The sequence below is a fragment of the Coregonus clupeaformis genome, unplaced genomic scaffold, assembly GCF_020615455.1.
Source record: "Coregonus clupeaformis isolate EN_2021a unplaced genomic scaffold, ASM2061545v1 scaf0486, whole genome shotgun sequence".
NCBI classification, from domain to species: Eukaryota; Metazoa; Chordata; class Actinopteri; order Salmoniformes; family Salmonidae; genus Coregonus; species Coregonus clupeaformis.
The window spans coordinates 220,001-247,217 of record NW_025533941.1 but is presented as its reverse complement, the minus strand read 5'-3'; the positions used below and the strand labels follow the sequence as shown (position 1 = coordinate 247,217).

The 27,217-nt window shown below is 44.5% G+C and overlaps 1 protein-coding gene across 1 annotated transcript in view; it reads left to right on the top strand.

The window, feature by feature from the left end:
* Window positions 1–27,217, top strand: part of LOC121543743 (RNA-binding motif, single-stranded-interacting protein 3-like) — a 151,042-nt gene that overhangs the window by 78,013 nt on the left and 45,812 nt on the right. The window contains exons 4-5 of the mRNA XM_045215620.1: window positions 7,842–7,999; window positions 12,060–12,139. Coding sequence (XP_045071555.1) covers window positions 7,842–7,999; window positions 12,060–12,139 — 238 coding nt within the window. The remainder of the gene's footprint in view (window positions 1–7,841; window positions 8,000–12,059; window positions 12,140–27,217) is intronic.

Genomic DNA, 27,217 nt, shown 5'->3' with positions numbered 1-27,217 from the left:
ACTGATGCATTGATTCGATTGCACCAAGCTCAATCAATCAAAGAAGCTGGAGTGACAGTCAAACATTTCCCAGCATTTCCAATGTCTTTGATCAGGAGTATCTCTCTCTCTCTGTCTCTCTGTCTCTCTGTCTCTCTGTCTCTCTCTCTCTCTCTCTCTCTCTCTCTCTCTCTCTCTCTCTCTCTCTCTCTCTCTCTCTCTCTCTCTCTCTCTCTCTCATTGAATCATCACAGTAATTCATCTCAGAGCAGCACCAGACATTCCAATCCACTGATAGTTGTACAGCCAAACTGGAATCTGAGAGGCAGGGAAAAAAAAACTCAGGACGTGAGAAAGGGGGGGATGGAGGGAGAGAGATGAAGAGAGAGGGGGGGAGAAGAGAGAGATATGGATGGAGAAAGATACTGTAGGTAGATAGAGATTGATGGAGGACGGGAGATGGAGAGAGACAGGGGGAGAAGAGAGAGATATGGAAGGAGAGAGAAGGTGGGAGAAGAGAGAGATACTGTAGGTAGATAGAGAAACACTGCCTCTCACCAGGAAACCCTATACCAATGAGCGGAGCTGCCTCTTATTTAGTGAGTAAGCCAGAAACCATATGCCAATGGGCAGAGCTGTCTCAAATGTACTGAGCAAGCCCATATACACTACATAATACACTACATAATACACTACATAATACAACACATGATACAATACATAATACACTACATAACACACTACATAACACACTACATAAGACACTACATAATACAATAAATAATACACTACATAATACACTACATAACTCAATACATAATACATAACACACTACATAACACACTACATAACACACTACATAAGACACTACATAATACAATACATAATACACTACATAATACACTACATAAATGCAATACCTGATTCAAATCATAATACACTACATAACACACTACATAACACAATTCATAATGAAATACTAATACAATACATAATACAATACATAATTCAATACATAACCCTACATAACACACTACATAATATAATACATAACACACTACATAATACAATACATGATACAATACATAATACAATACATAACACACTACATAATATAATACATAACACACTACATAATACACGAGATAACACACTACATAATAAAGTACATAATACATGATACAATACATGATACAATACATAATACACTACATAATGCAATACATAATACAATACATAATACACTACAAAATATATAAAAATGTCTGTGTCTCTTCACAGTCCACTTTGAGCAGTAATGTATGCTTTTTATTGCTGTTTGTATTGCTAGCTTGAGTTACTTGGGGTGGCAGATAGTTCCATGTAGTCATGGCTCTATTTAATACTGTGTGTTTCCCAGCCTCTGTTCTGGACCTGGGGACTGTGAAGGGACCTCTGGTTGCATGTCTAGTGTGGTACTGCTTGAACAGACAGTTCGGCACCATCAACACGTCAACACCTCGCACTGAGACCAACAGTGGTGCAGTCAATCTCTCCTCAGTTTTGAACCGGGAGAGATTGACATGCACGTCATTGACATTCACTTTCCGTGTACAACATGTCTTGATACAGGTATGTTTCAGTGTTCTGATGAAGGGCCTTGCTGATCCTCGGTGTATTCTCTCACGTCGCTGTGGAGGAATTTTGGCCCACTCTTCCATGCAGAACTGCTTTAACTCAGTGACGTGTGGGGTTTCAAGCATGAACTGCTCGTTTCAAGTCCTGCCACAGCATCTCAATTGGGATTAGGTTTGGACTTTGACTAGGCCATTCCAAAACTTCCAATTTGTTGCTTTTTAGCAATTTTCATGTAGACTTGATTGTGTGTTTTGGATCATTGTCTTGCTGCATGACCCAGCTGCGCTTCAGCTTCAGCTCACAGACGGATGGTCTGACGTTCTCCTGTAGAATTCTCTGATACAGAGCAGAATTCATGGTTCCTTCTATTAAGGCAAGTCGTCCAGGTCCTGAGGCAGCAAAGCATCCCCAAACCATCACACCACCACCACCATGCTTGACCTTTGATGTGATGTTCTTACTGTGGAATGCAGAGTTTGGTTTTCGCCAGACATAATGGGACCCATCTCGTCCAAAAGGTTGACTCAAGTTTGCCAAAAAGCACCTGGATGATCATCAAGACTCTTGGAAGAACGTTCTATGGCCAGATGATTCAAAAGTATAACTTGGTAGTAGGTGCCAGGCGCATCGGTTTGAGAGTGTCAAGAACTGCAACTCTGCTGGGTTTTTCACGCTCAAACGTAGAGTCCATGCCTTGACGAATTGAGGCTGTTCTGAGGGCAAAAGGGGGTGCAACTCAATATTAGGAAGGTGCTCATAGGCCTAGAGTATCATAAATAGCCAAATCAGAAGACATAGTCTGCATCCCAAATGGCACCCTATTCCATATACAGTGGCACCCTATTCCATATACAGTGGCACCCTATTCCATATACAGTGGCACCCTATTCCATATACAGTGGCACCCTATTCCATATACAGTGGCACCCTATTCCATATACAGTGGCACCCTATTCCATATACAGTGGCACTCTATTCCATATACAGTGGCACCCTATTCCATATACAGTGGTGTGAAAAAGTGTTTGCCCCCTTCCTGATTTGTTTTTTGTTTGTCACACTTAAACGTTTCAGATCATCAAACAAATGTAAATATTAGTCAAAGATAACACAAGTAAACACAAAATGCAGTTTTGAAATGAAGGTTGTTATTATTAAGGGAAAACAAAATCCAAACCTACATGGCCCTGTGTGAAAAAGTGTTTGCACCCCCCCGTTATAACACAACTCAACTGTGGTTTATCACACCTGAGTTCAATTCCTCTAGCCACACCCAGGCCTGATTACTGCCACACCTGTTCTCAATCAAGGAATCACTTAAATAGGACCTGCCTGACAAAGTGAAGTAGACCAAAAGATCCTCACAAGCTAGACATCATGCCGAGATCCAAAGAAATTCAGGAACAAATGAGAAAGAAAGTAATTGAGATCCATCAGTCTGGAAAAGGTTATAAAGCCATTTCTAAAGCTTTGGGACTCCAGCGAACCACAGTGAGAGCCATTATCCACAAATGGTGAAAACATGGAACAGTGGTGAACCTTCCCAGGAGTGGCCGACCAAAATTACCCCAAGAGCGCAGCGATGACTCATCCAAGAGGTCACAAAAGACCCCACAACAACATCCAAAGAGCTGCAGCCCTCACTTGCCTCAGTTAAGGTCAGTGTTCATGACTCCACCATAAGAAAGAGACTGGGCAAAAATGGCCTGCATGGCAGAGTTCCAAGACGAAAACCACTGCTGAGCAAAAAGAACATTAAGGCTCGTCTCATTTTTGCCAGAAAACATCTTGATGATCCCCAAGACCTTTGGGAAAATACTCTGTGGACTGACGAGACAAAAGTTGAACTTTTTGGAAGGTGTGTGTCCCATTACATCTGGTGTAAAAGTAACACCGCATTTCAGAAAAAGAACATCATACCAACAGTAAAATATGGTGGTGGTAGTGTGATGGTCTGGGCCTGTTTTGCTGCTTCAGGACCTGGAAGACTTGCTGTGATAAATGGAACCATGAATTCTGCTGTCTACCAAAAAATCCTGAAGGAGAATGTCCGGCCATCTGTTCGTGACCTCAAGCTGAAGCGAACTTGGGTTCTGCAGCAGGACAATGATCAATCAATCAATCAATCAATTCAATCAATTTTATTTTATATAGCCCTTCGTACATCAGCTAATATCTCGAAGTGCTGTACAGAAACCCAGCCTAAAACCCCAAACAGCTAGTAATGCAGGTGTAGAAGCACGGTGGCTAGGAAAAACTCCCTAGAAAGGCCAAAACCTAGGAAGAAACCTAGAGAGGAACCAGGCTATGAGGGGTGGCCAGTCCTCTTCTGGCTGTGCCGGGTGGAGATTATAACAGAACCATGCCAAGATGTTCAAAAATGTTCATAAGTGACAAGCATGGTCAAATAATAATCAGGAATAAATCTCAGTTGGCTTTTCATAGCCGATCATTAAGAGTTGAAAACAGCAGGTCTGGGACAGGTAGGGGTTCCATAACCGCAGGCAGAACAGTTGAAACTGGAATAGCAGCAAGGCCAGGCGGACTGGGGACAGCATGATCCAAAACACACCAGCAAGTCCACCTGTGAATGGCTGAAGAAAAACAAAATGAAGACTTTGGAGTGGTCTAGTCAAAGTCCTGACCTGAATCCTATTGAGATGCTGTGGCATGACCTTAAAAAGGCAGTTCATGCTCGAAAACCCTCCAATGTGGCTGAATTACAACAATTCTGCAAAGATGAGTGGGCCAAAATTCCTCCACAGAGCTGTAAAAGACTCATTGCAAGTTATCGCAAACGCTTGATTGCAGTTGTTGCTGCTAAGGGTGGCCCAACCAGTTATTAGGTTGTAGGGGGCAATCACTTTTTCACACAGGGCCATGTGAGTTTGGAATTTATTTTTCCCTCAATAATAACAACCTTCATTTCAAAACTGCATTTTGTGTTTACTTGTGTTATCTTTGACTAATATTTAAATTTGTTTGATCTGAAACATTTACGTGTGACAAACATGCAAAGAAATCAGGAAGGGGGCAAACACTTTTTCACACCACTGTATACACTCAGAAAAACGGTTCTTCAGCTCTCCCAATAGGATAACCCTTTTTGGTTCCAGGTAGAATCATTTTAGGTTCCAGATAGAACCCTTTTGGTTTCCATGTAGAACCCTCTGTGGAAAGGGTTCTATGTGGAACCCAAAAGGGTTCTACCTGGAACCTAAAAGGGTTCTTTAAAGGGTTTTCTTATGAGGACAGCCCGAAGAACCCTTTGAGGTTCTAGATACAGATGCCATATCTTAATTTGACCCAGTTTCTCACAGCAGAAAAATTATCCTGCAGCAACAGGACATTTGAATTATTAAATGGATTATAATTAATTGACTTTTTTTGTAGGAGTTGATACATTTTTCATTAGGACAAATCAAGTCTGACATTTGAAAGTGGAAATTACAAACTTTAGAAGCCTTTTTAAACCTTGAATACACTACAAACATTCATGTAACAACAGGATGATCAGAATAAGATAAGACATTTATAGTACCTATTTTTTCTAAGCGTGCGGTGCATGACTTTATTTTCCGCAGGGCCCATGGGACTCTGGTCAGAAGTAGCGCACTATGAAATCATCTCCAAATATCACTATTTCTAAAACAAGCCATAGAAAGCTGGTTGCAATTTCAGTTTAATCCACCAGAAAAGACAGAAGAAATATTACAACAAATACAGTGTACTGAACAAAAGTATAAACACAACATGCAACAATATCAAAGATTGTACTGAGTTACAGTTCATATGAGGAAATCAGTCAGTTGAAATAAATTCATTAGGCCCTAATCTATGGATTTCACATGACTGGGAATACAGATATGCATTTGTTGGTCACAGGTGTGTGGATCAGAAAACCAGTCAATCTGGTGTGACCACCATTTGCCTCATGCAGCGCAACACATCTCCTTCGCATAGATTTCATCAGGCTGTTGATTGTGGTCTGTGGAATGTTGTCCCAGTCCTCTTCAATGGCTGTGCGAAGTTGTATATTGGCGTGAACTGGAACACGCTGTCATACACGTCAATCCAGAGCATCCCAAACATGCTCAGTGGGTGACATGTCTGGTGTGTATGCAGGCCATGGAAGAACTGGGACATTTTCAGTTTCCAGGAAATGTGTAGAGATCCTTGCGACATGGGGCTGTGCATTATCATGCTGAAACATTAGGTGATGGCGGCAGATGAATGGCACGACAATGGGCCTCAGGACCTCCTCACGGTATCTCTATGCATTAAAATTCCCATCGATAAAATGCAATTGTGTTCATTGTCCGTAGCTTATGCCTGCCCATACCGTAACTCCACCGCCACCAGGGGGCACTCTGTTCACAACGTTTACATCAGCAAACCTCTTGCCCACACAACACCAAGAATGTTGTCTGCGGTTGTGTGGCCGGTTGGACGTACTACCAACATTCTCTAAAACGACGTTGGAGGCAGCTTATGGTAGAGAAATGAACATTCAATTCTCTGGCAACAACTCTGGTGGACATTCCTCCAATCAGCATACCAATAGCAAGCTCCCTCAAAACTTGAGACATCTGTGTCATTGTGTCATCATAGTCCCGTGTAGCTCAGTTGGTAGAGCATGGCATTTGCAATGCCAGGGTTGTGGGTTCGATTCCCACGGGGGGCCAGTATGAAAATGTATGCACTCACTAACTGTAAGTCGCTCTGGATAAGAGCCTCTGCTAAATGACGTAAATCTAATGTTTGGTGACAAAACGGCACATTTTAGAGTGACTTTTCATTGTCCCTAGCACAAGGTGCACCTGTGTAATGATCATGCTGTCTAATCAGCTTCTTGATATGCCACACCTGCCAGGTAGATGGATTTTCTTGGCAAGGGAGGAATGATCACTAACAAGGATGTAAACAAATTTGTGTACAACATTTGAAAGAAATAAGCTTTTTGTGCATATGGAAGATTTCTGGGATCTTTTATTTCAGCTCATGAAACATGCGACCAACACTTTACATGTTGCGATTATATTTTAGTTCAGTGTATATATATATATATATATATATATATATATATATATATATATATATATATATATATATATATAAATAGCATGAACCTGTGAACATGTGTGTAAATATACAGTAAATGTAAATATATATTTAAACCTTTATATCCGTTTTGTCTCTGCTGTACACAAAAGTAGAATGAATGTAAAATGTGTATGTAACAAAAAAAAGCTGTAAAACAGAAAACTCTTGTCCTCTGAAGTGGTGTGTGGGGGAGGGGGGGTAATTCTCCAATCCCTCTAGACATAGTGTGTTCCGTGTAGATTTTTCCACGTTGAGTAGAAGTATCTCAGATCACTTACAAGATCATGTTATTTTCCACCGCTGGCTTCAAGTCGTCCTTCCACCCTATTTCCTATGTAGTCTGGTCAAAAGGTAGTGCACTACGTAGGGAATAAGGTGGCGTTTGGGACGCGGCCCATGACATCACACAGTATGTCTCTGCCCTATGACATCATACAGTATGTCTCACACACAGAGTGGGAACGTTTATCCACTGGAGTAACTTACATCCGTCATGAATATATACTACTGATACCATCACCACATCAGGGTGGCCGCCAACATTTATTTGAGGTAGTAAATAACAGTAATCCTTCTACAACCCCCCTCCCCCAGTGGTGGTTGTCCCACTGGCTATCCTAAGTTGAATGCACCAATTTGTAAGTCCCTCTGGATAAGAGCGTCTGCTAAATGACTTAAATGTAATTGTAAATTATCCATGTAGCCATGAAACGAATCCTAAAAATCCTATTTAAAAAAAAACACCAAGCACCTCTGAGGACTTGTCTCTGTAGCACACATGGCTCTGGCTTCAGTTTCATACCGTCATTGTTCTCGCTACAGTGTGACACAATACACACCATGTGCTTCAGTTCTGTAGAGTTTCCAGCCATTGTAAGTTGTGTTTCTTTGAGTATGAGACAGGACAATGGCCCGGGACAATGGCTATACATTATTTAGGGTGCTCTCTCTCTCCTGTTTAAGGTTTGAGCTGAGGGGGGTTACACTGCCTGTGAAGTTTAATGAACCATTCTACACAGAGCTCAGGGTGTACCGTGCAGTGTGCATGTCCATGATGTGAAAGGTGTCAACCGGGTGGTTGCTTTAACAGGTGACATACCGTTTCCTGAACCTCAATCCTTATCTCTCCCCCCCTCCCACAGCAACAGGAGCAAGACCCCACTAACCTGTACATCTCCAACCTGCCTGTAACCATGGATGAGCAGGAGCTGGAGAACATGCTGAAACCGTTCGGTCACGTCATCTCAACACGGGTGCTGAGGGACGCCAACGGGGTCAGCAGAGGAGTCGGCTTCGCCAGGTACACACACACACACACACACACACACACACACACACACACACACACACACACACACACACACACACACACACACACACACACACACACACATACACACACACACACACACACACACACACACTGGGTGGTATTCTGACTAGAAATATGCACGCTTAACTTGAATTTCCACAAATCCCATTGGCATCAATTGAAGATTTATATCAAAATGTAATTTGTGCATGTTCATCTCGACTCTGTATCAGGCCCCAGAGTGAATATAGAGTCTCCTCACATTGTTCCTGTGACCGTAGTCCCTCTGAGTGTCCCTCTCTGGACAGTGGTGGAAAAAGTAACCAATTGTCATACTTGAGTAAAGATACCTTAATAGAAAATGGCTCAAGTAAAAGTGAGTCACCCAGTAAAATACTACTTGAGTAAAAGTCTAAAAGTATTTAGTTTTAAATATACTTAAGTATCAAAAGAAAACGTAATTGCTAAAATATTCTGAAGTATCAAATGTAAAAGTAAATGGTGTAAATCATTAAAAAATCCTCATATTATTTACATATAGCCAGGGGCACACTCCAACACTCAGACATCATTTACAGATAGCCAGGGGCACACTCCAACACTCAGACATCATTTACAGATAGCCAGGGGCACACTCCAACACTCAGATATCATTTACTGATAGCCAGGGGCACACTCCAACACTCAGACATCATTTACTGATAGCCAGGGGCACACTCCAACACTCAGACATCATTTACAGATAGCTAGGGGCACACTCCAACACTCAGACATCATTTACTGATAGCCAGGGGCACACTCCAACACTCAGACATCATTTACAGATAGCCAGGGGCACACTCCAACACTCAGACATCATTTACTGATAGCCAGGGGCACACTCCAACACTCAGACATCATTTACAGATAGCCAGGGGCACACTCCAACACTCAGACATAATTTACAGATAGCCAGGGGCACACTCCAACACTCAGACATCATTTACAGATAGCCAGGGGCACACTCCAACACTCAGACATCATTTACTGATAGCCAGGGGCACACTCCAACACTCAGATATCATTTACAGATAGCCAGGGGCACACTCCAACACTCAGACATAATTTACAGATAGCCAGGGGCACACTCCAACACTCAGATATCATTTACAGATAGCCAGGGGCACACTCCAACACTCAGACATCATTTACTGATAGCCAGGGGCACACTCCAACACTCAGACATCATTTACAGATAGCCAGGGGCACACTCCAACACTCAGACATCATTTACAGATAGCCAGGGGCACACTCCAACACTCAGACATCATTTACAGATAGCCAGGGGCACACTCCAACACTCAGACATCATTTAATGATAGCCAGGGGCACACTCCAACACTCAGACATAATTTACTGATAGCCAGGGGCACACTCCAACACTCAGACATCATTTACAGATAGCCAGGGGCACACTCCAACACTCAGACATCATTTACAAACGAAGCATTTGTGTGTATTGAGTCCACCAGATCAGAGACAGTAGGGATGACCAGGGTTGTTCTCTTCATAAGTGTGTGAATTTGACTTTTGGGTGTCAGGGAAAATGTAAGGAAGTAAAAAGTACATTATTTTCTTTAGGAATGTAGTGGAGTAAAGTAAAAGTTGTCAAAAAATATAAATAGTAAAGTAAAGTATAGATACTCCAAAAAACGACTTAAGTAGTACTTGAAAGTATTTTTTACACCACTGCCTCTGGAGTGTGCCAGCGACTAGAGTCCCAGCCCAGCCTCTTTATTCAGGCGCCTCTTTTCCTGGTCTGGTCTCTGTATTCAGTGTCAGTGGCTGAAGAAAATGAATAGACTAGAGAAAGACTTCTCTGGGATCACCCTCTTGTCTCCCTGTGCCAAGCTCAGCTGATAATTAACCATTCAGACATGATTGGGTGAACAGAGATGAATGGGGCCTCACAAAGGATCTGCGTCGTAGAGCAGAGAGTAGAGAGTAGAGAGTAGAGAGCAGAGCAGAGAGCAGAGCAGAGAGCAGAGCAGAGAGTAGAGCAGAGAGTAGAGCAGAGAGCAGAGAGTAGAGCAGAGAGTAGAGAGTAGAGAGCAGAGCAGAGAGCAGAGAAGAGAGTAGAGAGCAGAGAGTAGAGCAGAGAGTAGAGAGTAGAGAGCAGAGAGCAGAGAGTAGAGCAGAGAGTAGAGCAGAGAGCAGAGCAAAGAGTAGAGCAGAGAGTAGAGCAGAGAGCAGAGGGCAGAGCAGAGAGCAGAGAGCAGAGCAGAGAGTAGAGCAGAGCAGAGAGCAGAGAGCAGAGAGCAGAGCGGAGAGCAGAGAGTAGAGCAGAGAGTAGAGAGTAGATAGTAGAGCAGAGAGCAGAGAGAGTAGAGAGCAGAGAGTAGAGCAGAGCAGAGAGCAGAGAGTAGAGCAGAGAGCAGAGCAAAGAGTAGAGCAGAGAGCAGAGCAGAGAGCAGAGCAGAGAGTAGAGCAGAGAGTAGAGCAGAGAGCAGAGCAGAGAGTAGAGCAGAGAGCAGAGCAGAGAGCAGAGAGCAGAGCAGAGAGTAGAGAGCAGAGCAGAGAGTAGAGCAGAGAGCAGAGCAGAGAGCAGAGCAGAGAGTAGAGCAGAGAGCAGAGAGCAGAGAGCAGAGAGCAGAGAGTAGAGAGTAGAGCAGAGAGTAGAGAGTAGAGCAGAGAGTAGAGCAGAGAGTAGAGAGTAGAGCAGAGAGTAGAGAGCAGAGCAGAGAGCAGAGCAGAGAGTAGAGCAGAGAGTAGAGAGTAGAGCAGAGAGTAGAGCAGAGAGCAGAGCAGAGAGCAGAGAGCAGAGAGCAGAGAGTAGAGAGTAGAGCAGAGAGTAGAGAGTAGAGCAGAGAGTAGAGAGTAGAGCAGAGAGTAGAGAGCAGAGCACAGAGCACAGAGCAGAGCAGAGAGTAGAGCAGAGAGTAGAGAGTAGAGCAGAGAGTAGAGCAGAGAGTAGAGCAGAGAGCAGAGAGTAGAGAGCAGAGAGTAGAGCAGAGAGCAGAGCAGAGAGCAGAGAGCAGAGAGCAGAGAGCAGAGAGCAGAGAGCAGAGCAGAGAGCAGAGCAGAGTGTAGAGCAGAGAGTAGAGAGTAGAGTAGAGCAGAGAGTAGAGCAGAGAGTAGAGCAGAGAGTAGAGCAGAGAGTAGAGAGTAGAGCAGAGAGTAGAGAGTAGAGCAGAGAGTAGAGCAGAGAGTAGAGCAGAGAGCTGAGCAGAGAGTAGAGCAGAGAGCAGAGAGTAGAGAGTAGAGCAGAGAGTAGAGCAGAGAGTAGAGCAGAGAGTAGAGCAGAGAGCAGAGAGTAGAGCAGAGAGTAGAGCAGAGAGCAGAGAGTAGAGCAGAGAGTAGAGAGCAGAGAGTAGAGAGTAGAGAGCAGAGAGTAGAGCAGAGAGTAGAGCAGAGAGCAGAGAGTAGAGCAGAGAGTAGAGAGCAGAGAGTAGAGCAGAGAGTAGAGAGTAGAGCAGAGAGCAGAGAGTAGAGCAGAGAGTAGAGCAGAGAGTAGAGAGTAGAGAGCAGAGAGTAGAGCAGAGAGTAGAGCAGAGAGCAGAGAGTAGAGCAGAGAGTAGAGAGCAGAGAGTAGAGCAGAGAGTAGAGAGTAGAGCAGAGAGCAGAGAGTAGAGCAGAGAGTAGAGCAGAGAGTATAGAGCAGAGAGTAGAGCAGAGAGCACAGAGCAGAGCAGAGCAGAGCAGAGAGCAGAGAGCAGAGCACAGAGCAGTGAATGGAGCCTTTCAATAGACAAAGGAAACAACATCCAGTCCCCATTGATCTACCGATCCACATTCCATCCTCCCTCCTCTCTTCCTCCTTCCCTCTCTCCCTCCTCCTCTGTTTCCTTAAGCAACCCACAGGAAAGCCCTGTTAGTTTGTTTGACCTGACTGCAACTCTCTTCTCTCTCTCTCTCTCTCTCCCCCCTCTCTCCCCCTCTCTCTCCCCTCTCTCTCCCCCTCTCTCCCCCTCTCTCTCCCCCCCCTCTCTCTCTCTCTCTTTCTCTCTCTCTCTCTCTGTCCCTCTATCTGCTCCCCCCTCTCTCTCTCTCTTCCCCCCCCCCCCCTCAGGATGGAGTCAACAGAGAAGTGTGGTGTTGTGATTCAACATTTCAACGGGAAGTTTCTCAAGACTCCTCCAGGCGTACCAGGTATGAGGAACAGCTACCTTATCTTTTTTAGGGGTTGTGTTCAAAGTGCTTAGATTTGTAACTTAAAGGCCCAGTGCACTTACAAAATGTGATTTTCCTGTGTTTTATATATATTTCCGCACCATGAGGTTGGAATAATACTGTGAAATTGTGAAAATTATGATAATGCCCTTTTAGTGTACGAGCTGTTTAAAACAACCGCCTGAAATGTCATCCTGTTTTGGTGACACATCACCAGGCGATAAATTAGTGAATAGACCAATAAGAAAGAGAGTTCTAAACCTCCCTGCCAATAACAGCTAGTTTTCAGTTTTCCCCTCCCCACTCAGACCACTCCCAGACAGTACTAGCAATATTCTTGCTTGAGAAATGTCTCTTTGCTAAGAAGCTATTTTTGTTTATTTTCTATGATATTGAGATAAATACGGCTGCATTGGGCCTTTAAGCTAAGCTCTGAGTACTGGAGAAACCTGTCCTGTGTGTCCTGAAAGTACCTTTGATGATTTTACAAGTGTGTCAATGAATCACAAAGTAACTGAGCCAACAAGCTCCCTATAAACCCAGCAGTAAACACCCCCAGGCAGAACCCTAGTTTACACACAGGCACATAGCCGTCCTAACCTGTCAGCTTGGGGTCCTCATGCCTCCATGATGGTTCCTGTCTGGCTCAAACTGAGCTCAGTTTCCCACTGCTCTGTGTCTAATGGCACTCCTCTCTCCATGGGCTGTCCTTCTGGCTTAGAGCACAGCCTCCATGTTTTATTCAGAACCACAGGAGGAGGGAGAGAGAGAGATGAGGGGATGGAGGGGCAGATAGAGGAGAGAGATATGAGGGGATAGAGGGGCAGATAGAGGAGAGAGATATGAGGGGATAGAGGGGCAGATAGAGGAGATATGAGGGGATAGAGGGGCAGATAGAGGAGAGATGAGGGGATAGAGGGGCAGATAGAGGAGAGAGATATGAGGGGATAGAGGGGCAGATAGAGGAGAGATGAGGGGATAGAGGGGCAGATAGAGGAGAGAGATATGAGGGGGTAGAGGGGCAGATAGAGGAGAGAGATATGAGGGGGTAGAGGGGCAGATAGAGGAGAGAGATATGAGGGGATGGAGGGCCAGATAGAGGAGAGAGATATGAGGGGATAGAGGGGCAGATAGAGGAGAGATGAGGGGATAGAGGGGCAGATAGAGGAGAGATGAGGGGATAGAGGGGCAGATAGAGGAGAGATGAGGGGATAGAGGGGCAGATAGAGGGAGATGAGGGATAGAGGGGGCAGATAGAGGAGAGAGATATGAGGGGATAGAGGGCCAGATAGAGGAGAGAGATATGAGGGGATAGAGGGGCAGATAGAGGAGAGAGATATGAGGGGATAGAGGGGCAGATAGAGGAGAGATATATGAGGGGATAGAGGGGCAGATAGAGGAGAGAGATATGAGGGGATAGAGAGGCAGATAGAGGAGAGAGATATGAGGGGATAGAGGGGCAGATAGAGGAGAGATGAGGGGGATAGAGGGGCAGATAGAGGAGAGAGATATGAGGGGGTAGAGGGGCAGATAGAGGAGAGCGATATGAGGGGATAGAGGGGCAGATAGAGGAGAGAGATATGAGGGGATAGAGAGGCAGATAGAGGAGAGAGATATGAGGGGATAGAGGGGCAGATAGAGGAGAGATGAGGGGATAGAGGGGCAGATAGAGGAGAGAGATATGAAGGGATAGAGAGGCAGATAGAGGAGAGAGATATGAGGGGATAGAGGGGCAGATAGAGGAGAGAGATATGAGGGGATAGAGGGGCAGATAGAGGAGAGAGATATGAGGGGATAGAGAGGCAGATAGAGGAGAGAGATATGAGGGGATAGAGGGGCAGATAGAGGACAGATGAGGGGATAGAGGGGCAGATAGAGGAGAGATGAGGGGATAGAGGGGCAGATAGAGGAGAGAGATGAGGGGATAGAGGGGCAGATAGAGAGAGAGATGAGGGGATAGAGGGGAAGATAGAGGAGAGAGATATGAGGGGATAGAGGGGCAGATAGAGGAGAGAGATATGAGGGGATAGAGGGGCAGATAGAGGAGAGATGAGGGGATAGAGGGGCAGATAGAGGAGAGATGAGGGGATAGAGGGGCAGATAGAGGAGAGATGAGGGGATAGAGGGGCAGATAGAGGAGAGATGAGGGGATAGAGGGGCAGATAGAGAGAGAGGAGAGGGGCAGATAGAGGAGATATGAGGGGATAGAGCGGCAGATAGAGGAGAGATGAGGGGATAGAGGGGCAGATAGAGGAGAGAGATATGAGGGGATAGAGGGGCAGATAGAGAGAGATGAGAGGGGCAGATAGAAAAAGGAGAGGGGCAAATAGAGAGAGAGAGATCAGGGAATAGAGGGTAAAAGAGGGGTGGGAGAAGGAGATGGAAATGTGTAAAAATCCTTCTTCATTTGTCTCTGGGGTGATGTGTGGGGGAGGGAGGTAGAGGGGGAGAGAGAGAGAGAGAGAGAGAGAGAGAGAGAGAGAGAGAGAGAGAGAGAGAGAGAGAGAGAGAGAGAGAGAGAGAGAGAGAGAGAGAGAGAGAGAGAGAGAGAGAGAGAGAGAGAGAGAGAGAGAGAGAGAGAGAGAGAGAGAGAGAGAGAGAGAGAGAGAGAGCAGTAGATTGGTGAGCGGTCTCTGATCTAGAGATATGATTTGTGAGGTGTAGCTGTGTGTCAGACAGGAAGACAGGTGTATGATGGATCACTCCATCTATCTTTGTTTGATACGCACGGGACACCGCCAGCCTCCTTCGGTCCCGTGTGTGTGCGTTCGTGCACTTCAATTCCATTTAAAGTGTGCATGTGTGTAGCCTACGCATTGGAAGGTGTAACTGATAGTAGCCATTTGGACAGGGCAAGCAGGTCGTTTTCATAGAGACCCACACCAGACTGAATGAGATGGAAATATATGGAAACCTGTACGATGAGCAACAGTCAGTGTAATAAAATGTGCCAGGACTGAACAGAGATATACTACAATACAGTATATCTGCATCCCAAATGGCACCCTATTCCCTCTGGGCTCTGGTAGAAGATACAGTATTATGGCACCCTATTCCCTCTGGGTTCTGGTAGAAGATACAGTATTATGGCACCCTATTCCCTCTGGGTTCTGGTAGAAGATACAGTATTATGGCACCCTATTCCCTCTGGGCTCTGGTAGAAGATACAGTATTATGGCACCCTATTCCCTCTGGGTTCTGGTAGAAGATACAGTATTATGGCACCCTATTCCCTCTGGGCTCTGGTAGAAGATACAGTATTATGGCACCCTATTCCCTCTGGGTTCTGGTAGAAGATACAGTATTATGGCACCCTATTCCCTCTGGGTTCTGGTAGAAGATACAGTATTATTGCACCCTATTCCCTCTGGGCTCTGGTAGAAGATACAGTATTATGGCACCCTATTCCCTCTGGGTTCTGGTAGAAGATACAGTATTATGGCACCCTATTCCCTCTGGGTTCTGGTAGAAGATACAGTATTATGGCACCCTATTCCCTCTGGGTTCTGGTAGAAGATACAGTATTATGGCACCCTATTCCCTCTGGGTTTTGGTAGAAGATACAGTATTATGGCACCCTATTCCCTCTGGGTTTTGGTAGAAGATACAGTATTATTGCACCCTATTCCCTCTGGGTTTTGGTAGAAGATACAGTATTATGGCACCCTATTCCCTCTGGGCTCTGGTAGAAGATACAGTATTATGGCACCCTATTCCCTCTGGGTTCTGGTAGAAGATACAGTATTATGGCACCCTATTCCCTCTGGACTCTGGTAGAAGATACAGTATTATGGCACCCTATTCCCTCTGGGCTCTGGTAGAAGATACAGTATTATTGCACCCTATTCCCTCTGGGTTTTGGTAGAAGATACAGTATTATGGCACCCTATTCCCTCTGGGCTCTGGTAGAAGATACAGTATTATGGCACCCTATTCCCTCTGGGTTCTGGTAGAAGATACAGTATTATGGCACCCTATTCCCTCTGGGTTCTGGTAGAAGATACAGTATTATGGCACCCTATTCCCTCTGGGTTCTGGTAGAAGATACAGTATTATGGCACCCTATTCCCTCTGGTAGAAGATACAGTATTATGGCACCCTATTCCAATGTAAAGCATGTTTAGATAGGTGTAATCAACCAATGTAAAGTATGTTTAGATAGGTGTAATCAACCAATGTAAAGTATGTTTAGATAGGTGTAATCAACCAATGTAAAGTATGTTTAGATAGGTGTAATCAACCAATGTAAAGTATGTTTAGATAGGTGTAGTCATGTAAAGCATTTACATTACATTTTAGTCATTTAGCAGACGCTCTTATCCAGAGCGACTTACAGTTAGTGAATACATATTTTTTTATACCCACAATCAAACCCACAACCCTGGCGTTGCAAACACCATGCTCTATCAACTGAGCTACATCCCTGCCGGCCATTCCCTCCCCTACCCTGGACAACGCTGGGCCAATTGTGCGCCGCCCATGAGTCTCCCGGTCGCGGCCGGCTACGACAGAGCCTGGATTCGAACCAGGATCTCTAGTGGCACAGTTAGCACTGCGATGCGGCGCCTTAGACCACTGCGCCATTCAGGAGACTATAGTAAACGGCGCTGCTCTCTCTCCCTCTAATCCTGCGATGATACTGTTCACTGTCCTGTTTTAACCCAGACTCCACTCTGCTGTCTGTCTGTCTGTTCACTGTCCTGTTTTAACCGAGACTCCACTCTGCTGTCTGTCTGTCTGTCTGTTCACTGTCCTGTTTTAACCGAGACTCCACTCTGCTGTCTGTCTGTCTGTCTGTTCACTGTCCTGTTTTAACCGAGACTCCACTCTGCTGTCTGTCTGTCTGTCTGTTCACTGTCCTGTTTTAACCGAGACTCCACTCTGCTGTCTGTCTGTCTGTCTGTTCACTGTCCCGTTTTAACCGAGACTCCACTCTGCTGTCTGTCTGTCTGTCTGTCTGTCTGTCTGTCTGTCTGTCTGTCTGTCTGTCTGTCTGTCTGTCTGTCTTTGTGTGGCTGTTCCCTACACAGTACACTACATTTGACCAGAGCATGTCGGTAATAGCTTTCCGTTTGGGACGCAGCGATAAAGCAGGCAACAGGGACAGGACTCCCCCGTCGGTTACATTAGGGTTAGCTTCATGTATCTCTCTAAGAGGAGAGTGATTTAACGACAAGAACCGGTTGCGACAATAACATTTTTCGGAACGTGAGGCCACATTTAGAGCAGAATAGGACTTACATTTTTACATTTACGTCATTTAGCAGACGCTCTTATCCAGAGCGACTTACAAATAGGTGCATTCACCTTAAAGCCAGTGGGATAACCACTTTACAATGTTTTTTTTTTTTTTTGGGGGTATAAGGAATACTTTATCCTATCCCAGGTATTCCTTAAAGAGGTGGGGTTGACTCTCCTCACCCACAGAGAGACAGTTCCTAGTGTCACATCAGATAATGTTGGTTTATTTGAGCTGCTGCTTTCATCAAGTGTTTATTAAAAGTGTGTCGAGCAGTGGAATGATTGATGTGTCACCATGACAACACAAACAAAGCCTACCTCAGATTCACGTCGCCACAGGCATTGGAGATAACATTATAATGAGAAACGGTTGAAGGGAAATTATCTTTTAATACTGAACTATCTGATGGAACTCCTTTTTAATAACATTCTTTGTCCCCTCCCCGATGGGAGATGGAGAGAGACAACAAAGAACTTAGGCCAGGTCCCAAATGACACCCTATTTCCTATAGAGGGACCCCGTTGGTCTCTGGTCAAAAGTAGTGCGCTATATAGGGAATAGGGTGCCATTTGGGACGTGGCCTCAGTCTTTCATATCACCCCATTAGGATTCTATATCTTAATATGCCTTTCGAAGTCACACATTACACACAGCAGTATTCGTCGTAGAATCAGCAAAAAAAAATAGCTTCACAGATGTGATAAGATTTGGAGTTTTAACATATTGCTAATAATGACGGTGTAAGATGAAATGACAGCTTGATACAGTGTGTAGTGACACGTCTATCCATTGAAAGCCTTTTCCTAGAAACACACAGTCAGTTCATGTCATGCTGAAAGCAGCAGTGTAGTGGGTCACTGTCTCCCTCCTCCTCATCACTCACTCACTCACACATACATGCAGCCATCACCTGTAATCTCAACGTCTGTATTTACTATACACTACACTCTTGGGGGGGAAAAAAGGGTTCTGAAAGGGTTCTTCAGGCTGTCCCCATAGCAGAACCCTTTGTGGGTCCAGGTAGAACCCTTTTTGGTTGCAGGTAGAACTATTTTGGGTTCCATGTAGAACCCTGTGTGAAAAGGGTTCTACATGGAAGCCAAAAGGGTTCTACCTGGAACCAAAAAGGGTTCTTCAAAGGGTTCTCCTATGGGGACAGCTGAAGAACCCTTTTAGGTTCCAGATACCACCTTTTTTTCTAAGAGTGAACATATATACACTGAGTGTACCAAACATTAGGAACACCTTCCTAATATTGAGTTGCACCCCCGCTTTTGCCCTCAGAACAGCCTCAATTCGTCGGGGCATGGACTCTACAAGGTGTTGAAAGCGTTCCACAGGGATGCTGAGCCATGTTGACTCTAAGGCTTCCCACAGTTGTGTCAAGTTGGCTGGATGTCCTTTGGGTGGTGGACCATTCTTGATACACACGGGAAACTGTTGAGCGTGAAAAACCCAGCAGCGTTGCATTTCTTGACACAAACCTGGCACCTACTACCATACCCCGTTCAAAGGCACTTAAATGTTTAGTCTGGCCCATTCACCATCTGAATGGCACACATACACAATCCATGTCTCAATTGTCTCAAGGCTTAAAAATCATTTTTTAACTTGTCTCCTCCCCTTCATCTACACTGATTGAAGTGGATTTAACAAGTGCCAACAATAAGGGATCATAGCTGGATTCACCTGGATTCACCTGGTCAGTCTACGTCATGGAAAGAGCAGGTGTACCTAATGTTTTGACAACATGAAGAGGTTGTTGCTGAAGAACACCCACTTACTACAGGGACAACATGAAGAGGTTGTTGCTGAAGTCCATCTCTCTCTCTTTTTGTGAAGAGGGTTGTCAATGTACCATAAATCTCATTTGTAGATCATTCCCAGTATGAACCCTGGGGCTATAATCAGGGGGATAGTACTGGGCTAGGGGTTCATAACCCGGAGGTGCCCTGGGGCTATAATCAGGGGGATAGTACTGGGCCAGGGGTTCATAACCCTGAGGTGCCCTGGGGCTATAATCAGGGGGATGGTACTGGGCTAGGGGTTCATAACCCGGAGGTGCCCTGGGGCTATAATCAGGGGGATAGTACTGGGCTAGGGGTTCATAACCCTGAGGTGCCCTGGGGCTATAATCAGGGGGATAGTACTGGGCCAGGGGTTCATAACCCTGAGGTGCCCTGGGGCTATAATCAGGGGGATAGTACTGGGCCAGGGGTTCATAACCCTGAGGTGCCCTGGGGCTATAATCAGGGGATAGTACTGGGCTAGGGGTTCATAACCCTGAGGTGCCCTGGGGCTATAATCAGAGCAGTAGTACTGGGACAGAGAGTTCATAGCCTGAGGTGCCCTGGGAGATTATAATCAGTGGATAGTACTGGGACAGGGGTTCCTGGCCTTAGAGCAGTATGTGTTAGAGATTAGAGCAGTGTGTGTTAGAGATTAGAGCAGTGTGTGTTAGAGATTAGAGCAGTGTGTGTTGGAGATTAGAGCAGTGTGTTAGAGAGATTAGAGCAGTGTGTGTTAGAGATTAGAGCAGTGTGTGTTAGAGAGATTAGAGCAGTGTGTGTTAGAGATTAGAGCAGTGTGTGTTAGAGATTAGAGCAGTGTGTGTTAGAGATTAGAGCAGTGTGTGTTAGAGAGATTAGAGCAGTGTGTGTTAGAGATTAGAGCAGTGTGTGTTAGAGAGATTAGAGCAGTGTGTGTTAGAGATTAGAGTAGTGTGTGTTAGAGATTAGAGCAGTGTGTGTTAGAGATTAGAGCAGTGTGTGTTAGAGATTAGAGCAGTGTGTGTTAGAGAGATTAGAGCAGTGTGTGTTAGAGATTAGAGCAGTGTGTGTTAGAGATTAGAGCAGTGTGTGTTAGAGAGAGAAGAGCAGTGTGTGTTAGAGATTAGAGCAGTGTGTGTTAGAGATTAGAGCAGTGTGTGTTAGAGATTAGAGCAGTGTGTGTTAGAGATTAGAGCAGTGTGTGTTGAGAGATTAGAGCAGTGTGTGTTAGAGAGATTAGAGCAGTGTGTATTAGAGAGAGAAGAGCAGTGTGTGTTGGAGATTAGAGCGGTGTGTGTTAGAGAGAGAAGAGCAGGGTGTTAGAGAGAGAAGAGCAGTGTGTGTCAGAGATTAGAGCAGTGTGTGTTAGAGATTAGAGCAGTGTGTATTAGAGATTAGAGCAGTGTGTGTTAGAGATTAGAGCAGTGTGTGTTGGAGATTAGAGCAGTGTGTGTTAGAGAGATTAGAGCAGTGTGTGTTAGAGAGAGAAGAGCGGTGTGTGTTAGAGATTAGAGCAGTGTGTGTTTGTACGTTTGCCCACTGACAAAGAAATGATCAGTCTATAATTTTAATGGTAGGTTTATTTGAACAGTGAGAGACAGAATAACAACAAAAAAATCCAGAAAAACGCATGTCAAAAATGTTATAAATTGATTTGCATTTTAATGAGGGAAATAAGTATTTGACCCCCTCTCAATCGGAAGGATATCTGGCTCCCAGGTGTCTTTTATACAGGTAACGAGCTGAGATTAGGAGCACACTCTTAAAGGGAGTGCTCCTAATCTCAGTTTGTTACCTGTATAAAAGACACCTGTCCACAGAAGCAATCAATCTATCAGATTCCAAACTCTCCACCATGGCCAAGACCAAAGAGCTCTCCAAGGATGTCAGGGACAAGATTGTAGACCTACACAAGGCTGGAATGGGCTACAAGACCATCGCCAAGCAGCTTGGTGAGAAGGTGACAACAGTTGGTGCGATTATTCGCAAATGGAAGAAACACAAAATAACTGTCAATCTCCCTCGACCTGGGGCTCCATGCAAGATCTCACCTCGTGGAGTTGCAATGATCATGAGAACGGTGAGGAATCAGCCCAGAACTACACGGGATGATCTTTTCAATGATCTCAAGGCAGCTGGGACCATAGTCACCAAGAAAACAATTGGTAACACAATACGCTGTGAAGGACTGAAATCCTGCAGCGCCCGCAAGGTCCCCCTGCTCAAGAAAGCACATATACAGGGCCATCTGAAGTTTGCCAATGAACATCTGAATGATTCAGAGGAGAACTGGGTGAAATGTTGTGGTCAGATGAGACCAAAATCGAGCTCTTTGGCATCAACTCAACTCGCCGTGTTTGGAATAGGAGGAATGCTGCCTATGACACCAAGAACACCATCCCCACCGTCAAACATGGAGGTGGAAACATTATGCTTTGGGGGTGTTTTTCTGCTAAGGGGACAGGACAACTTCACCGCATCAAAGGGACGATGGACGGGGCCATGTACCGTCAAATCTTGGATGAGAACCTCCTTCCCTCAGCCAGGGCATTGAAAATGGGTCGTGGATCGGTATTCCAGCATGACAATGACCCAAAACACACGGCCAAGGCAACAAAGGAGTGGCTCAAGAAGAAGCACATTAAGGTCCTGGAGTGGCCTAGCCAGTCTCCAGACCTTAATCCCATAGAAAATCTGTTGAGGGAGCTGAAGGTTCGAGTTGCCAAACGTCAGCCTCGAAACCTTAATGACTTGGAGAAGATCTGCAAAGAGGAGTGGTACAAAATCCCTCCTGAGATGTGTGCAAACCTTTTGTCCAACTACAAGAAACGTCTGACCTCTGTGATTGCCAACAAGGGTTTTGCCACCAAGTACTAAGTCATGTTTTGCAGAGGGATCAAATACTTATTTCCCTCATTAAAATGCAAATCAATTTATAACATTTTTGACATTTCTGGAATTTTTTTGTGTTATTCTGTCCCTCACTGTTCAAAGAAACCTACCATTAAAATTATAGACTGATCATGTCTTTGTCAGTGGGTAAACGTACAAAATCAGCAGGGGATCAAATACTTTTTTCCCTCACTGTATCTGATGTGGCGAATGTGGGGCTGATGACAGAGGGATCAGTCCCTCACAGGTGGACCTGTCTGTTTGTCTCTCTGTGTGTGTGTCTGTCTGTCTGTCTGTCTATCTGTCTGTCAGTCTGTCTTTCTGTCGCTCTCTCTCTCTCTGTCTGTCTGTCATTAGAGCCCCTCTTGTCTGAAGATGTGCCCAAACCAAGCTCCTATGTTCTACAAAGTCAGACAAAACTATCCCTCCCTCTCTTCCACCCCTCTATTTCTGTTGTCCTATCTCCCTACCTCTCCTGACAGAACACCACCACCCTCTGAAAACATTATATAGGGAATAGGGTGCCATTTGGGACGCAGTCAAAATGCACAGCCTGACCCTCCTGCGGTTTTTTTTTTTTCATTTCTAAAGTGAGGGGGAGACAAGGGACCTGCTTTTGTCTCTCTGTTGTTTGTGAACAACATGAACGTGTAGCCCCACGCCACCGGGGAACATGAATGTGTAGCCTCACACCACCGGGGAACATGAATGTGTAGCCCCACGCCACCAGGGAACATGAATGTGTAGCCCCACGCCACCAGGGAACATGAATGTGTAGCCTCACACCACCAGGGAACATGAATGTGTAGCCTCACACCACCAGGGAACATGAATGTGTAGCCTCACACAACCAGGGAACATGAATTGTTGTATACAGAGATAAGCAGGAAGAACAGAGGCTGTGATTCTGAGAGAGATCACAGAGAACTCAAGGTAAAAAGAAGCATAGGGTACATCCCAAATGGCACCCTATTTCCTATATAGTGCCTGCCCTGCAACTATGTGGGGCATATAGTTCCATAATAATTTCTATAAAGTAAAGCTGTTTTCCTCTGACTAGTTAACATAGTAGGAGGGATGAATATAAAGTAATGTAGCCTGCAGGCTGTGTGTGTGTGTGTGTGTGTGTGTGTGTGTGTGTGTGTGTGTGTGTGTGTGTGTGTGTGTGTGTGTGTGTGTGTGTGTGTGTGTGTGTGTGTGTGTGTGTGTGTGTGTGTGTGCGTGTGCGTGTGCGTGTGTGTGTGTGTGTGGGTGAATATAAAGTCATGTAGCCTGCAGGTTGTACTAGTCATTCAGACTGTCTGGTTCAAGGTTGAACTCTGAATCTTCCTTTCTCCTCTCTTGTCTTCTTCAGTGTATTAGTCTTGTGCTGTTAGTTGTCTATACCCGTCTACAGTATCTCTCTGTCTCATCATGTTATGTTCCCTCATCACCATACAGGCAGTGTCCAATGTCCAGTACATATAGTACATGTCCAGTACATATATGACATCTCCAGTACATATAGTACATGTCCAGTACATATAGAACATGTCCAGTAGATAGAGTACATGTCCAGTACATGTAGTACATATCCAGTACATATAGTACATATCCAGTACATATAGTACATGTCTAGTACATATAGTACATGTCCAGTACATATAGTACATGTCCAGTACATATAGTACAAGTCCAGTACACATAGTACATGTCCAGTACATTTAGTACATATCCAGTACATATAGTACATGTCTAGTACATGTCCAGTACATATAGTACATGTCTAGTACATATAGTACATGTCCAGTAAATATAGTACATGTCCAGTACTTATAGTACATGTACAGTGCATATAGTACATGTCCAGTAAATATAGTACATGTCCAGTAAATATAGTACATGTCCAGTACATATAGTACATGCCCAGTGCATATAGTACATGTCTAGTACATGTAGTACATGTCCAGTACATATAGTACATGTCTAGTACATATAGTACATGTCCAGTACATATAGTACATGTCCAGTACATATAGTACATGTCCAGTACATATAGTACATGTCCAGTACATATAGCACATGTCCAGTACATATAGTACATGTCCAGTACATATAGTACATGTCTAGTACACATTGTACATGTGTTGAAGACAATACACACATACTGTACAGTGCATTCGGAAAGTATTCAGACCCCTTCACTTTTAGCACATTTTGTTATGTTATAGCCTTATTCTGAAATTGATGAAATTGTTTTTTCCCCTCATCAATCTACACACAATACCCCTTAATGACAATGCATTAAAAGTTTTTTTTGAAATTTTTGCTAATGTATTGCAAATAAAATACTGAAATATCACATTTACATACAGTACCAGTCAAAAGTTTGGACACACCTACTCATTCTAGGGTTTTTCTTTATTTTTACTATTTTCTACATTGTAGAATAATAGTGAAGACATCAAAACTATGAAATAACACGTGGAATCATGTAGTAACCAAGTGTTAAACAAATAAAAATATATTTTATATTTGAGATTCTTCAAATAGCCACCCTTTGCTTTGATGACAGCTTTGCACACTCTTGGTATTCTCTCAACCAGCTTCATGAGGTAGTCACCTGGAATGCATTTCAATTAACAGGTGTGCCTTCTTAAAAGTTAATTTGTGGAATTTCTTTCCTTCTTAATGTGTTTGAGCCAATCAGTTGTGTTGTGACAAGGTATACAGAAGATAGCCCTATTTGGTAAAAGACATAGTCCATATTATGGCAAGAACAGCTCAAATAAGCAAAAAGAAACGACAGTCCATCATTACTTTAAGACATGGTCAGTCAATCCGGAAAATTTCAAGAACTTTGGAAGTTTCTTCAAGTGCAGTCGCAAAAACCATCAAGCGCTATGATGAAACTGGCTCTCATGAGGACCGCCACAGGAATGGAAGACCCAGAGTTACCTCTGCTGCAGAGGATAAGTTAATTAGAGTTACCAGCCTGAGAAATTGCAGCCCAAATAAATGCTTCACAGAGTTCAAGTAACAGACACGTCTCAACATCAACTGTTCAGAGGAGACTGCGTGAATCAGGCCTTCATGGTCGAATTGCTGCAAAGAAACCACTACTAAAGGACACCAATAATAATAAGAGACTTGCTTGGGCCAAGAAACATGAATTGACATTAGACCGGTGGAAATTTTTCCAAATTTGAGATTTTTGGTTCCAACCGCCGTGTCTTTTTGAGACGCGGTGTGGGTGAACAGATGATCTCCGCATGTGTAGTTCCCACCATAAAGCATGGAGGAGGAGGTGTTATGGTGTCGGGGTGCTTTGCTGGTGACACTGTCTGTGATTTATGTAGAATTCAAGGCACACTTAACCAGCATGGCTACCACAGCATTCTGCAGCGATACACCATCCCATCTTAGTGGGACTATCATTTGTTTTTCAACAGGACAATGACCCAACACACCTCCAGGCTGTGTAAGGGCTATTTTACCAAGAGGGAGAGTGATGGAGTGCTGCATCAGATGACCTGGCCTCCACAATCCCCTGACCTCAACCCGATTTAGATGGTTTGGGATGAGTTGGAAGGCAGAGTGAAGGAAAAGCAGCCAACAAGTGCTCATTATATGTGGGAACTCCTTCAAGACTTTTGAAAAAGCATTCCAGGTGAAGATGGTTGAGAGAATGTCAAGAGTGTGCAAAGCTGTCATCAAGGCAAAGGGTGGCTATTTGAAGAATCTCAAACATAAAATATATTTTGATTTGTTTAATACTTTTTTGGTTACTACATGATTCCATATGTGTTATTTCATAGTTTTGATGTCTTCACTATTATTCTACAATGTAGAAAATAGTAAAAATAAAGAAAAACCCTTGAATGAGTAGGTGTGTCCAAACTTTTGACTGGTACTTTAAGTATTCAGACCCTTTACTCAGTACTTTGTTGAAGCACATTTGTCAGCGATTACAGCCTTGAGTCTTCTTGGGTATGACGCTACAAGCTTGGCACACTTGTATTTGGGGAGTTTCTCCCATTCTTCTCTGCAGATCCTCTCAAGCTCTGTCAGGTTGGATGAGGAGGGTTGCTGCACAGCTATTTTCCGGTCTCTCCAGAGATGTTCTATCGGGTTCAAGTCCGGGCTCTGGCTCGGCCACACAAGGACATTCAGGTCATTATCCTGTTGGAAGGTGAACCTTTGCCCCAGTCTGAGGTCCTGAGCACTCTGGAGTAGGTTTTCATCAAGGATCTCTCTGTACTTTGCTCCATTCATCTTTCCCTCGATCCTGACTAGTCTCCCAGTCCCTGCTGCTGAAAAACATCCCCACATCATGATGCTGCCAACACCATGCTTTACCGTATGGATGGTGGCAGGTTTCTTCCAGACGTGAGGCTTGGCATTCAGGCCAAAGAGTTCTTGGTTTCATCGGACCAGAGAATCTTGTTTCTCATAGTCTGAGAGTCCTTTAGGTGCCTTTTGGCAAACTCCAAGCGGACTGTCTTGTGCCTTTTACTGAGGAGTGGCTTCCATTTGGCCACTCTACCATAAAGGCCTGATTGATGGAGTGCTGCAGAGATTGGTTGTCCTTCTGGAATGTTCCTCGACACAATTCCTTCGACCTCATGGGTTGGTTTTTGCTCTGACCCTGTAGACCCATGGCCAGTTCTACAGAGTTCTACAGGGTTCTACAGAATTCTACAGAGTTCTTCAGGGTTCTACAGAGTTATACAGAGTTATACAGGGTTCTACAGAGTTCTACAGGGTTCTACAGAGTTCTACAGGGTTCTACAGGATTCTGCTACTTCATTTACATTTTAAATTTTTGTCATTTTAGCAGACACTCTTATCCAGAGCAACTTACAGTTAGTGAGTGCATACATTTTTCATACTTCAGATGGTAATGTGGATGGAGAACCTATGGCCAGGGTTCTAGAGGGTTCCCACAAGGTTCTGCTACAACTTCAGTTGGTAGAACCATTGCTGACTGATGTTTTAGAGGGAGCTGGGGAACTAACTCTTTCTTTCCTCTCAGATTGTACACTGGATGACTGGCTCTTCACTCTCTCTCTCTCTCTCTCTCTCTCTCTCTCTCTCTCTCTCTCTCTCTCTCTCTCTCTCTCTCTCTCTCTCTCTCTCTCTCTCTCACTCTCACTCTCACTCTCTCTCTCTCGC